The sequence below is a fragment of the Triturus cristatus genome, chromosome 3_2 (genome assembly GCF_964204655.1).
Source record: "Triturus cristatus chromosome 3_2, aTriCri1.1, whole genome shotgun sequence".
In the NCBI taxonomy this organism is placed as follows: Eukaryota; Metazoa; Chordata; class Amphibia; order Caudata; family Salamandridae; genus Triturus; species Triturus cristatus.
Window position 1 is genome coordinate 818,978,363 of NC_140584.1, and position 13,945 is coordinate 818,992,307.

Below are 13,945 nucleotides of genomic sequence, written 5' to 3' on the forward strand. Positions count from 1 at the left end.
AGCCTTGATGTGTTCGCCGCAGGAGGCCGTCTGCTCCGTCCCCTGCAGTACAACTAGGCCACGAGAGCAGAGATTTCTTTTTGCGCTCTTCGCGGCGTCTTGCTCTTCTTCACCGCAACCCCGGGTACAGTCCGTGATTGTTTACAGAGGTCCCAGGCTCAGCTTCAGTGGATCCGCGGCGCACCAGTCATGGTAGGCCCACCGCACCGCCCCCAGCTGTATCCCCGGGCCTCTAAAGCAAAGTTCACGCTGCGTGGTCTCGGTGTTGCGTCTGAAAACTCCCCTCCTCAGCGCCAGGTACCAGCCCAGATGCACCGACACAATCGAGGATCAGGTACGTGATGCCATTTGTTTGCCCAGCTCTAGAGGCAGTTCAGGGGACTGTTCCTAGAGCCTTTAACTGACATTTTTAAACTATCCAGCATACATTATCACATGTATGCCGATGACACCCAACTGTACCAGAAAGTCTCCCCCCCTGATGACATCAGGTGCCTCAACACATCTCTTCAGAAAACCTAAAATTGGCTGATCCTCGATCACCTTAAATTAAAAGCTCTTAACCCCTTCCATGCTGCGCAGATTCCGCCGCTGTGCTGACGGAATCTTGCGCGGGCGTGGTCATGACGGAACGGTTCCGTCATGAGCACAGCTCAACCGTGGCTCATGACGGAACCGTTCCGTCATGAGCACCGAAGGGGTTAAAATGGAATTCCTCTTAATCTCCCCACCCAAACAGTCACTAGCTATCGAAGAATGGATAAATCAACTAACAGCTCTTAATTGCATATCACACATCATTGACTCCAGGAGCTCGCTGGGTATAATTCTATATGAGAGTTTTAACATGCAGAAGCACATCAGTGCTCTCACCTAAGGAGCAAACTTCCAAATGAGCATCTTAAGGAAAATAAAACCTTTCCTCCCTCCCCCACACCCACCCCCCACCCTCCAATGACTTCAAGTCTGCTGTGCAAACTCTAGTGATTTCTAAATTAGATTATGGAAGCGCAACCCTCTGCGGCCTTCCTAGATCGAAAATGGCTCAACTAAGTGCCTCTCTTTACTATGCTGCAAGGATTATCACTGGTTCTAAAAGAAACAACCATATCACGCCTGATCTGAAGTCCCTAAACTGGCCCCCATATGAAGCAAGGATACAACTAAAAATTGCCTGCATGACCCATAAAGCCTTACACTTCAACACCCCAATATACCTTGCCCAAAAACCCAAGATATCTGGTGGCTCCAGGTCATCTAGAAGTACCAGCACCTTACTGCTGATGCCATAGAAATTCCATAAGAAGAAAACTTACAATCAAGCTTTCTCTGGTATCACCCCAAGACTCTGGAATTCCCTGCCCCCTGAAATCAGACTGATCCCCTCGACGGCATCTTTCAAAAAGGAAGTTAAAGTGCTATTGATGAACATATTTCTGCCCTAGATCCCCCGCTTTTCAGGCACTCTATGACACACTCTCCTCACGCTTGTTTACTATTTTACTGTTAGGACTGTATTTTGATCTGTTGGTTTAGAGTTGCTACTTGCTGTACCTTATTGCTGGCTCCTCAGACGTCCTCTTTTCTTGAGCAACTGTAAAGCGCTGTTACCCCAGAGCTTCCTATCTCCAGGCCCGCTATGACACATTTCCCTCACCCTTGTGTATTATTTGACAGTTTTGACTGTATTCTGATCTGTTGGTCTAGAGTTACTCCTTCTTATACCTTCTCATTTACTTTTTTGACTGCTCTACTTGCCTCCTCTTTCTTGTTCAGCTGCAAAGCTCTCTGATACCCCCAGGGATCATGTTTGCACTATATAAAATATTTTAAATAAATACATTAATAAAATAGGTTCCTAGCTTGGTCAGTAGGGTATGAGTAGGTCCGAGTTCTGAAGGCCATTAGGATGCGTACTACGTAGAGCTTTTGTTTCCGAAGATCAGTACCTTTGTCTTGTCCATGTTGAGCTTCAGGCAGTTGTCTTTCATCCAGTTGGTGGCATCTGTCATGCAGTTGTGGAAGTTGGTTTTGGTGTTAGTGGTGTATTTGAAGAGGATGAGTTATGTGTCACTAGAGTAGCAAAGGATATTGAGTCCGTGGGTTTTGATGATGCTAGCCAAAGGTGTCATTTAAGTTTTAAAGAGGGTGGGGCTGTACAAGGATCCTTCAGGTACTCCAAAGATGATTTCCAGGGGTACAGAGGTAAAGGGTAAGGCATACGTTTTGCATTCTTTCGGTGAGGAAAGAGGCGTTCCATCTGAGAGCTGCTCCTTGGATGCCTATGTTGTGCAGCCTTGTGATGTGTGCTGTGGGAGACCGTATCAAAAGCTGCAGAGATGTCTAGGAGGTTTAGAGCAGCAGTCTCCCCTTGGTCAAGTAGGGCTCAGATGTCATCGGTAGCTGCTATCAGGGCTGTCTCAGTGCTCTGGTTGCGGAGGAATCCGAATTGGGAGGAGTCAAGTAAGAGGTTCCATTCCAGTTGCGAGGAGGGTTGTTAGTTGATGGCTTTTTCCTGATACTTTGGCTAGGAATGGGAACAGAGAGATCACTCGGTAGTTGTTTAGTTGTTGAGTTTGCTGGGGTCTGCCAATTGTTTCTTTAAGAAGGACATTGACTTCAGCATGTTTCACAGTGCTTGGGGAAGGTGGCTGAGGTAATTGAGATGTTGAACAAGGTGATGAGGAGGTGGCTGATTATGGCGTCACCTAGGTTGAACATGTGATGAGGACATGGGTTGGTTTGGGCCCCTGCATGGACCGAGTTCAAAAAGGAGGCGGCGACCTGTTGGGCGAGCTGGCTCCATCCAGCTAGTCGGATGTCTGTGATAGTAGTGGGGCCAATGTGTTATTTAAAGAAGTCAGTGGCCTTGGGCTGGGGTTTAAAGTTTCTGTAGATGTTAGCGATCTAGTCGTGGAAGAAGTTTGCAAGGTTGTCGCAGAGTTCCTGCGAGGGGGCAATGTTGTTTGTTGCAGCTGAAGGGTTGGAGGATTATTTGATAATGTTAAAACCTTTGCTAAGACACTTGGTGCTTAGTGTCAATTATGTCAGTACTGGGCGGGGGCAGGCGGTCGGTTGTCCTGCAAGCCATTGTGTTGTAATCAGTACCTTTTTAGTAACGAGACAGGAATCACCAGTTCATGTAGGATATGTCTTTATATTAGGAGATATAATGCCCAACAGCTGTTCCCATTTTTGGAATTGGGTGCTGCAGTTGATCATATGTGCTATTGACGTCTCCAAAAACACAGTTATTACTTTCATTGACATTGAATGCAATTTGTTCATTAGGTGGTTGAGCTGTTGCGTGAATATCCACAGTCTTCAGAGACACGAGAACTGAGACGACTGCTACGAACTCCGCATTTTAAGGCAAGTTTAGGGAATAAACAATAAGAGTGATGATCCTTCACTACATCAAGAATACACTGCGGCGTGGGGGGAGGAGTTCTAGCAACACAAATAGTACAGCAGTCTAATATGTAAAACTGTAGGTCAACAAGGTGGTTTCTTTGGGCTGGAAACAGATGTTTGTTATTCATCTTGATGGTGTTCATTTTATTGATTTTATTGACATTAGAGTGATAAAAGTTTGAGTCAATCCACTAGAACTCAAAGGGAGGGCACAATGCTCCAACTGATGGTGAAGGCCTACCTGGACCACAGACCCTTTGAGCTACCTGGGACGTGTATTGTTCTGAGTAGCTTTCTGAATACATTACAATAGACGGAGAACTGATATTCCATTACACATCTCTGGCAAATGTGTCCATGACAGGTCCTACTTGTGAGTCTGTAGCAACTTAGCCCCCATGAGAGTCATGACACACATATCTCCCAGCTTCTGTTTCATAATGCCCTTTTTCTTGATCCCAGGCCTTATTTCACGCCCACGATGCTGTGGCGCAGAAAGATTTTGAGCCAATTCTCCCACCGCTGCCGGATAACATCCCCGAGAGTGAGGAGGCCATGAGGATTGTTTGTCTTGTGAAGAATCAACAGCCGCTGGTAAGAAGCAAAGGCATACCCATGAATTTTGTTAGATGGGAGGTAATCACAGACAATTGCCCATTTATATATTCTAGATATCGTGTCTCCAGATCTAATTTTTTCTCCCCTTTCCAATTATTTTGTAATTGCAATTTAAACCTGCATTGTCACCTTTTTTGCTCTGTGGAAATCCCGTTTTCTCCAGAGTTCAGGCTTGTCTTTTATCTACGGGCCTAGTCTTCAGATGTTATGTGGTATTTGTAAACCACTGTGTCTGCCAGTTCCATGGACTCTTGTCACTGAGGGCTATCCAGGTTAGGTTAATTTGAGGCCAGTATGTCCCTATATTATTATCCATGTCACCCTGCTCCGCTGTCTTCTGGTCTTGATAACTGTGTCTTCTTGTCCACGTCTACCAACCTAGCGCCTGTGTCTCCATTCCATGTCTCTTGCCCCCCCCCCCAAGTTTATTCCTATCCGTGTTCCTATGCTATGAATGTTTAAGCTTGTCAAGATCACTTTTATAGGTCATGTTGAGGATCCATGCCATAGCAAAACACATTGTGTAATTGAGATTTCCCCTTTTCTAAAGTTAGATTTTTTTATTTTTCTAACTTACACAACATTGAAAAATGTAGGATTAAATGTCTTTATCATTATCGCACTCAACATTTGCCAAATCCCATCGATGAGCACAAAAGGCAGATGTACTACTTTTTCATAAAAATAATAACACTCGGAAAGTTTTTCAGATCCTAGTAATAATTTGCATACCCAGACCTTTTTTGCTTATGAGGTCACAATTTTAAAAAATCCTCATAAAACGCTAGAGTGAGGCAGCATGCTGTTAATCAAGGTGGTATTTTTACAATCTAGTAAGTGCTTTCGAATGCCCCCTTTTCTCTGGGTATGGGTTTATGCACTTGTTCCTGCTCTTCTACTATTTTCAAGCCTAAGAAGAGCATGCATACACAGGGGCGATGGCTATAGAAGGAGGAAGAACCTGTGTTGAAATTGCAGAGAGGGAGTTGGCTGCTCAGTACTTTTTCATTGATTCAATGAGCTGGAGACTAAAGCTTCTAACCATCTTAGAAAGATGGAGAACTTTGGGCCTTATGTAGAATTATGCGGATGGGATACCTTGTTACAACGGTGCAAAGTGACTCGTATGTAAGATTACAGGTGCATTTTAGTCGATGGCACTTATAATATGACGGATAGCATATCTGTCACATTTTGTCTGAGTACCCCATCCATCAAACTCTAAATAAGGCCCTTTGTTCCTAGTGTCTTGGCTGATGGCAGATGAATCTGTACACACCTCCTTATGAGCCCTGTGGATGACATGTCCTCGGCAGCAGAGTCCACAAAGGAAAATGTCCATTGGATCTATTATAGAGCCTTCGTTCTATGTTAAAATCAAACAAGAGTTAATCCATAGCATCTCACAGGTGAAGGAGTTTGTGGAATATGAGAACTACTCGTCCGGAGTGTGCATGTCATGTTTGATCAGTATTGTTGAACAATTTGCCAGGCGGTTAGCACATAGCTAGGTTTGTTGCATCAGATGACTCTGTTGCATGGTCCCTCTGTTCATCCATGGCTAGCCCTTATAATTTATGAATCACTTGCCATTTTTGCTGCTTAGGGGAAGTTGTATCTTGAGTTCCCCCAAGAGGTGGGCCATGTTCTGTTGAATATTGCTCTCATGGTAGAGTGTTGGGCCCGACTATGGAAGGGGCGTGGCAAAGTGGATGTTCCCTCAGTCCAGGCTGTGGGGAGACTGTTACTGACAGTGATTGAGGCTCATTTCCCTGTGACCCATAGCTCTAGACTACAAGCCTAGTGGTCATTGAGGTAAACATCTGTTGTTCATACCTCTAACACTTAACTTCAACAGCTTACACTTTGCAGTGGTGTTTCGGGTAGAACTCTATTAACAGAGAAGGAGGTTTGAAAACTGCTTTGCAGCATCCCCACCTCCTAGTCAGACAGCAGACATGCAGTAGGCCAGAATGCACACTCTGTGCATGCAAGAGTGGAGTGCCTTCAGTTGTTTCCTTTACTTACATGGTGGGTGAGTGTGTGTGTGTTTGTGTATGTGGGTGTGTTTGTGTTCAGATTGAACTGTGGCATAACCTTAGCACCACCCTCTGGTGTTGCTTTCTTCCTTAATATTGACAGAGCTTTAGAGGGGCGCAAACAATGAGAGGATGAGGTGGATATCCAGGTGGGAGAGTGCGTCCACATGTCAACGTTACTGCTTGTTACGCCCCTGCCCTTGCCTGCTCCTCCCAGCTGCCCCTGGCTGCCTCTTGAGTCTGCCTGCGTCCCTGTGTGGTGATAGCCAGGCTTCTCCTGAGCTCAGGAGGCAGAGAGTTCCGATCCCAACCCTTTCTGAATGGACAACATTCTGCGGTTCTTCAACTTCTGACAGAAGCACCAGAAAGCTCTGTGGCATATTGTGTTCCTCCTTTGTATCATGCTGGCCACCTTTGGCATAACAGTGGCTCTGACTTATGGTGGGTACCCATTAAATGAAGGTGGTCATCCCTGGCATAAAGGTGCTCAAGGGCTATTATAGGCATACTTGTAATTTTCTTCCTCCTGGTCCTTGGCAGTATTGAGCCCACCCCTAGTGTAATGAGGACTATCTGAGGCATAGTTTAGTTACTCCTTGCATGACTGTGAGCGTTTCCTGGCATGATGGTAATATGGCGAGCATCCATGGCATATTTTGCAGAGGCATTCATGGCATGATAGTTGTCATCTGAGACTAATAGTGATCATCTCTGGCTTAAGGATGGACCATGCATAATGGTGGTCATGCCGGACACACTGCAATGTTCTTGCCAGCCATGTCACAGGTGGGCATCCTTGACCTAAGGAAACTACCTCGGCTTATAGTTTGCATTCTTGGCATGTGATGGTGATTCTTCATTGGCCTGCGGACTAGAATCAGTCCACTTGGGGGTGTAGTACGTTTGCATACTTGTTGAAATGACATCGCAAGCTGATCATAGGGGACCAAACTGAAGTATTTAACAAAAATATAAACGGGTATAAGTGGACAAAATTTATATATTTACATATAACTAAAATCTTTAGTTCAATAGCATTGACTTTCTTTAAACAAATTGAAAAACTGGTATTTGGTGTCGATTTTATTTTTTGAGGAGAAAATGCGCAAACTAGTCAAAACAAAAACTTAGTGGTAGTGGACAAAATGTGTGCTCTTTAAGAAAACCTCAGGCTGGTGGCTGGAGACAAAATAATGTGTTTCCATAATACATGTATAGTTGATAACTGAGTGATAAGTCATGCTGATATGGTTTCCCCGGTCTCATATTGTTAATAATAAACAATTATTTGACCAGAGTAGTGTCAGCGTAGTATCCAAATTAGGTTGAAGTGTTCTAAAAGTCTTTAGTATCCTTAATCAGGTGTTCATCAGAGGGAGGGAGCAGCCACTCAAATACTCCCCAAGTTGGGGAAGGAAATCCCCAAAGTTTCAACTACAGTCGTGAGCACACATACAAACATAACATCAGAGCCTTCATCGTCCATACATGCCAATCTTTTATTTTCAGGATCTTTGGCGGAGCATGTTTTAGCCATCCTGTACATGTTTTGTCACTTGGTAGTAACACAATGACTTTGTAAGTGATAGAAAGAATGTATACAAATACACAATAAGTCCATATGGGTCGAACAATAAGATAGACATATGTGATAACCTTCACTAGAGGGTTGGAAGTATGGCCAAAGAACAGTCACCTATAGTGCTCTACAGAATGTACAGAACAGTGAGAGTGTATGGGATACTCTGGTGAACTGAGGCCTATGCACAGATAGTTCATAACAAGCACGTTGCCTGCCTGTTACAATAATTGCATAAACATTGACCAAACAAAGTATCCCAGGCATCATAAAAGCAAGGTTAAGTTGAAAGCAATGGGACCGGTATACACAGTGCCATGAAGCCCGTAATTAGTAATACCTCAATAATAATTGGAGACCGACCAATTTTCACAAGGTGGGAGTCACCCGTGAAAAGAAGGGGAAATAAAGGTAGGTTTAAGGTGAACGTATTCTCCAGAAAAATGGGAGAAATCCTCACCACCCCTGCATATAGTGTATGGGCGTAATTATAAATCAGTAGATTTTCATATCGGGAATTTGGTGGGAAATCTGTTAAAAATGGGCAGGTATAACAGTAAGTTGCCAAATTGCCGAACAATAGTAGGAATATGTACAACAACATAAAATAGGAGTGAGCTATAATGTACATGCGCTCCCATGACTGGGCCCTAATGCGCCAAAACGTGTCTACCACTATTCACTGTGAAATCTGAGTGGCCGGGCTAGCATATCTGCACACGGATATGTCCTCAGAGCAGAGTCTAAAGATGTCTCAGAACTATGAAACGGTGTGACGGAAGCATCTCTGTTGCTATAATCTCCTGCCACCATTCGGTGTGGACTAGTGCATACAACGAAAGCTGCAGTCGCTAAAGATGCTGAAATAAACCACTAAAGGTCTGCCCCGCCGCCACACCGCCGAACCCGTGGTCACGCCGCCTGCCAGACTACGAGTGTTTCTCGTGTCTGGCAGACTTTTTTTTAATGTTCCCACGGCTGTGTCTTAGAAAATGGGCACCGCATGGAAACGCCAAAACCAGCTCCTGCACAGCATGGACTGTAAAGTCCAAGCCGCGCAGGAACTGGGGTGCATGCACACATGGGAGCACATGTTGTGCCCCCATGCATGCACCCCATGGCCCTGTGGCACAAGGAGGCCTAGTAGGGCCCCTTTGAATCCTCTCTGCCATCGTTTTTAATAGATTAAGAACTGCCATGAAAACCGTGGCGGAGAGGAAACTCGTAATATCCGTGGCGGGACTGCAGCTGTCCAGCCAAGCATATTGCGCCCTCAAGACCGCCACAACTCAGCCAGGGAGCGAAGGGTAATGTAGTCTTCTATTTATGGCAAATAGGTTATAAAATATACATTAAAATAAAGCTTTCCTGTAAAAGTGGTGGAAGTTTACTCAGTAACTAAATAAAAAATGAGTAGGGGCACACATGGAAGCAATCACCATGTGAGAATAAAGACAGATCGGGAGAGGTAGCACATTCTGAAGTGTTGTAGCATATAGAACAAGCATTGACAACGCCAATAGGTCTTTCCATTTGGCTTTGCCAATGCAGACCGGTTGACTTTCTCAAAACATTTTGCCCCTACTGTTCAGCATTGGCAAAAAGCTAAAAACAAAAGCGTATTGCTCATGCTTAACTGCTGCAGCCAAAAGTGAAATAATGTATATGCACACATACATCATCATGCATGCACACATATGCATTATGATGCATAGAATGTTAACAAATAAGTGCATGACTACCGATTTCTTTTAAGTTACCATTCCATGATTGCAGATGATCATCTTGGAGCCATAAATTAAAAAACATTAATAATATTTTCAGAAAAGAACGGACTGGTAGCAAAGTTCAGTTGCTGGGCACGCTTAAAACGGTAAAAACGAACCGTCGCGGGCAGCGATGGAGAAGAAGCAAAAGAGGAGCATTGGGTTGTTGGATCGAGGAAGCAGGGAGAGTCGGAGAAGCAACATGGGACTATTAGTGGAAAGTGGGGCAGGGAGGATTGGATTACACAACGGACAAGTGGGCAGGTGTGAGGGTAACACGGAGCATGGGGAAGGTTGTGAAGGGTCTGATGCACACAAGGGAGAGGGCAAGAGAGCAAGAAAACACATACTCTCCTATGGAGTGCTAACGAATAAGGAACAGGTAGTTCCTTGAATGTGAGCTGTGAAAGGATTCAAGTCATCCAATCAAAAGAGTGGCAAAGATGATATGCTCCAGGGGAAGAGGAAGGAAAGCCGTTGTATAAGCAAGCAAATGAAATTGACGAAAAGCCAATCAGTACTAAGCAGTGGACTGACCCAAAGTCCACTGTAAGTATTGGTATTGTGAACAACAGGTTTTTCAGCAACAGACAGCTATGAACTGTCAGTAGCTGAGATCTAAAAATGGGCAGGTGGACCATGTGTTTTCAGCATCTCTGTACATGCACATTCAATCCAAAGACACATTACCATGTGTCAGATGGGGTGCTTTGTGTTGGACTTTCTGGACCTATCCTTAAAAATATACATACCTTTGCTGCTTTGCGTTGTCGGCCACAACAGGCATATAGTATCTTAACTATTCTGATGCTGAATTTTTTTTTTACCAACTAGGGTGCCACCATAAAACGCCACGAAATAACAGGAGAAATCATAGTTGCTCGTGTGATCAATGGAGGACTGGCAGATCGAAGTGGTAAGCAGTCACTTTAAAAAATATCAATAAAAGATTTGGAGAAATGATAGCAACTAAAGACAATTTTTCAAATATATCATCAAGGGAGCCTAATCAATTTTCATGTATGAAAGTTCCACAGCTACAACTCTTGCCTAAGATGAGCCCAGTCGTGGAATAGCCCTGCCTCCAACAAATATTGCTTTGCAACTCAGACAGGTTAACAGGGGCTTGATTTAATGTTGATTTGTATATAAAGACCCTCCTTTGTGGCATAAATTCCAAATCCTTTGCTGTAGAATTCTTTGTTGGTGTAGAATTCAGCAGCAGAATTAAATCTTCTATAACTACAATGCGGAAAGGTAATTTTGGTGCCAGATTTGAACTAGAGGCGAATCCTCCAGGTGAACATTTGGCATTTACTTCTCAAATCAAAGGATTTCTTTCACAAGCAGCTGTGAATCAGGGTGACTGACATTTGCACTCTCAAGGCCCTCAAACTGAAGTTCAACCTCTGCTGAATGAGCTTTAAGTCCCATGCATCCAGTTCTTGCAGAACCAGGCCACTCTTGGCTTTCCGGAGGTCACCGAACCATCAGCAGTTAGAGTATTGTCTCCCAGGGCGGACCATTAGATGTATGATGTTCTCTCGATTAACATAGATACGTTGTCTATTAACCCCACAGAGCAATTGACCAATTTTGTGCTGTGGAATTACCATGTGTATACATATGTACGTACATGAATGCATGCTATCTTTGTAGTTTTGGGCAGTCATCACTGCCTTGTAATCTTAAGCTTTTGTCATAGTTGTAATTTTGGAGAGACAAGACTCACTAGTTGCGACCTGATGGCAGATCTGTCTGCCATTGCTATCATCATGACTCATATAACTCTCCCCCCATTGTTCTTTAGGGGCGGCTCGATGAACAGAAAATATCCAACTTGGTTTTATCTTTTGGCCAAGGCTCTAGCAGATAGAACATTATGAAATGGTTCAATGCATTCTTAACAGGGCCAGACTGGCCGTAGCGGGCACCGGGCGTTTACCCAGTGGGCTACCAGGGTGGGGGCTGGTATTAGGCTCCTGGGGGGTCTTTTTTGTTACCGGGGACCGTCAATATCAGCCCCCTGTAACAAAATCAGCCGAAACCGGCCGTAGCAAACAGCTCGGCCGCACAGCCCCCTGCCCCCCAGGGGGGCCGGCCGAGCAGTTTGCCAGGGCCGGTTTCAGTTCCCAGTCCAGCCCGGGTTGTAGTAATATCACCTCTACCAACAGGTCCGAATATGAGCTGCCCCCCTCCAGCCGCTCATGTGCTATAATTTACAGTTGCATAATACATTAGAATATCAGAAACCAAACTTAACAAAAGTGAGTTGAATTTTGTGAAGATGCCCTTCCCTCTGTAGAATGCCATACTTTGAACTCTGACCAAACAACTAGTTATCCCCACCACTTTACACAGTGCAAGCCTTCCAGCCGCACAGTTTTGTCATCGTCACCGGTGAACACAAACTGGATTAGTCTCAATGGATGTTAAAAGCTGCCACTGAGCCAGAGCTCTCAATTGTTTCTAGAATGAGGGGTGTCGCTTTCACCAGGTCTTTCAACCACATTAACAGGTCATCGGTATAACTTATGGATGATAAAATGTTTGTCATTGCTAGGACACTTTGCTCAGTGCACATTCTGGTGTAAATTATAGTTCAATAAGTGGCCCCTGGTGAACTTTAGTTCCAAATGAGGCTGACATCAAATTCGATACATTTCAATAACGTGAAGCACATTTGGCTCCACAAGAAAGACAGAGAATGTTTAATTTCAAACCCATAAAGATTTATTAAAAGAGTTGCATACTTCCAAACTCATATCATCAGGATTAATTGTAATTTATTAGCCAAAGCATGAATGCAATAGTCAATATATAAAAACAATTCAAAATCACATGAGCAAAGACAAACTATTCTAAAGCTGTCTCAAACAGAATGGAGAAATTATGTTCCTCCGTAAGGGGAAACTCTCTATAGTTCTAAGTTAGAGGAAATTCAGAGAAATCTTAGGGGAAGTTAGGATAGCGATATTTTACCAGAAAGTCTGTGAAAGGCTGTAACCAGCATCTGCTCTAAATAAGGGAATCTGACCCAGGCAGGCAGAAAAGCATCTGAACATAAAGGCAGATAGCGACAAGGCATCTGAATCTCTAGTTGAAAATAAATATCTAAGTTTCACAAAGAAAAGCAGCAACTTACATGCGCCATTTAAAAATCCAGCCCTTCATTAGCTAGTGTCAGTTTAAACATGCAAAAATATGATTTCAAAACATTTGCGTGTTGCATGTTAATCTCAATATATGTGCCGAGCATTTAATTGTTTAAAAAAAACCTTCATCGCATTAATATCCAACCAAACTCCTTAACTAGTCCTTCCGCCAGCTCTGGTGATAACCTTGCTAACATATTAGTCTCTCTGGTGCTTAAAGCCTCCAAAGTAATTTTGATTTGAGATTTTAAATTGTAGATGGAGTCTTCGTCTAGATCAGAGGTGAGTTCTATTTTAAAACCTCTAAATAATTTCTATGTAGCCCAAAGCCACACAGCCACTTTTCACCAGAGTCAGAACTTGGTAATATATACGTAAAATGTATTTTCTAAACATGTAGTTTTTCATCATTTAACTTAAAGACCCAAAGGTGTATCCAAACCTTCCCATTTTTGCTCATGAGCCAAACTTACCTGCAGATCATCCAACATAAAACCCTGTGGATAATCTCAATCTCAATATTAAGTGCTTACTTGACTACAATGATGCCCTTGCACCTGTTAATCTCTCCTCTCGTCCAAGGTTTCCTCCCCGGTAGCTGGGTTTACTGTGGAGCTAAAACCTCTGAAAGCTTCATGCAAGCACGCAAAGCACATTGGCATACAAATGATGCAATTTGAGCCCCCAAGCTGTATTTCCAAAACTGCTTCAGTTAACCCTGCTAGAGGTATTCATGAAATCACTAGTAAATAATTTACCGAACCTACTTGTAGCAAAACCACCCTTCTTCCCTCCCCCCGCCTCAAAGCCTCTACGACCAACTATCTTTGTTCTTCTGTTCAAGAAATGAAACCATTATTCAGACTTTTAGACCCACTCCAGTTTTCTTGCTCACTCTTGGGCATGGAGCAATCTTCCACTTTAGAAAAACGTCTTTGACTAGCTTCCTTCTCATGTCAAGAGACACTATTTTCAGCAATATTAGGACTATGAAATCTGGACCTCCCTTTTCAATCCCTGCTCTCCATCTAGGCTGTGTAAAGCTTTTGAGCAAATTATTCCAACCATCCATCGCTCTCTCTATTGGTTCTTGCCATTTGTTATTGTAACTTCTGTCTTTAAGCAGGCAATAACCATTCATTTAAAAAAAAGAAAAAAAAAAAAGAAGAATAAAGTGAGTGCATATTCTAGAACACACTCCAAATTCAGGGCCATATTCAGACCCATCTTATTCCTATGTCAGGCTAACACTCTTTAAAAAGCTATCATACGTAAATGTTCTGGTGTGTATGATTCTTCATCCTGCTTTGATCTGGCCCAATCAGTCTATTTCCCTTCGACAGGACCTATGTCACTGCAGGACCCTTTAAAAAT

General features: G+C 43.6%; 1 protein-coding gene across 8 annotated transcripts in view; it reads left to right on the top strand.

Annotated features, from left to right (window-relative positions):
* Positions 1 to 13,945, top strand: part of MPP4 (MAGUK p55 scaffold protein 4) — a 397,034-nt gene that overhangs the window by 185,863 nt on the left and 197,226 nt on the right. For 7 of the 8 annotated variants that reach the window (XM_085648977.1, XM_085648979.1, XM_085648978.1 and 4 more), the window contains 3 exons: positions 3,292 to 3,372; positions 3,877 to 4,008; positions 10,251 to 10,332. In XM_085648977.1, the coding sequence (XP_085505103.1) occupies positions 3,292 to 3,372; positions 3,877 to 4,008; positions 10,251 to 10,332 (295 nt within the window). The remainder of the gene's footprint in view (positions 1 to 3,291; positions 3,373 to 3,876; positions 4,009 to 10,250; positions 10,333 to 13,945) is intronic. The other variant, XM_085648983.1, reaches the window with a different exon arrangement.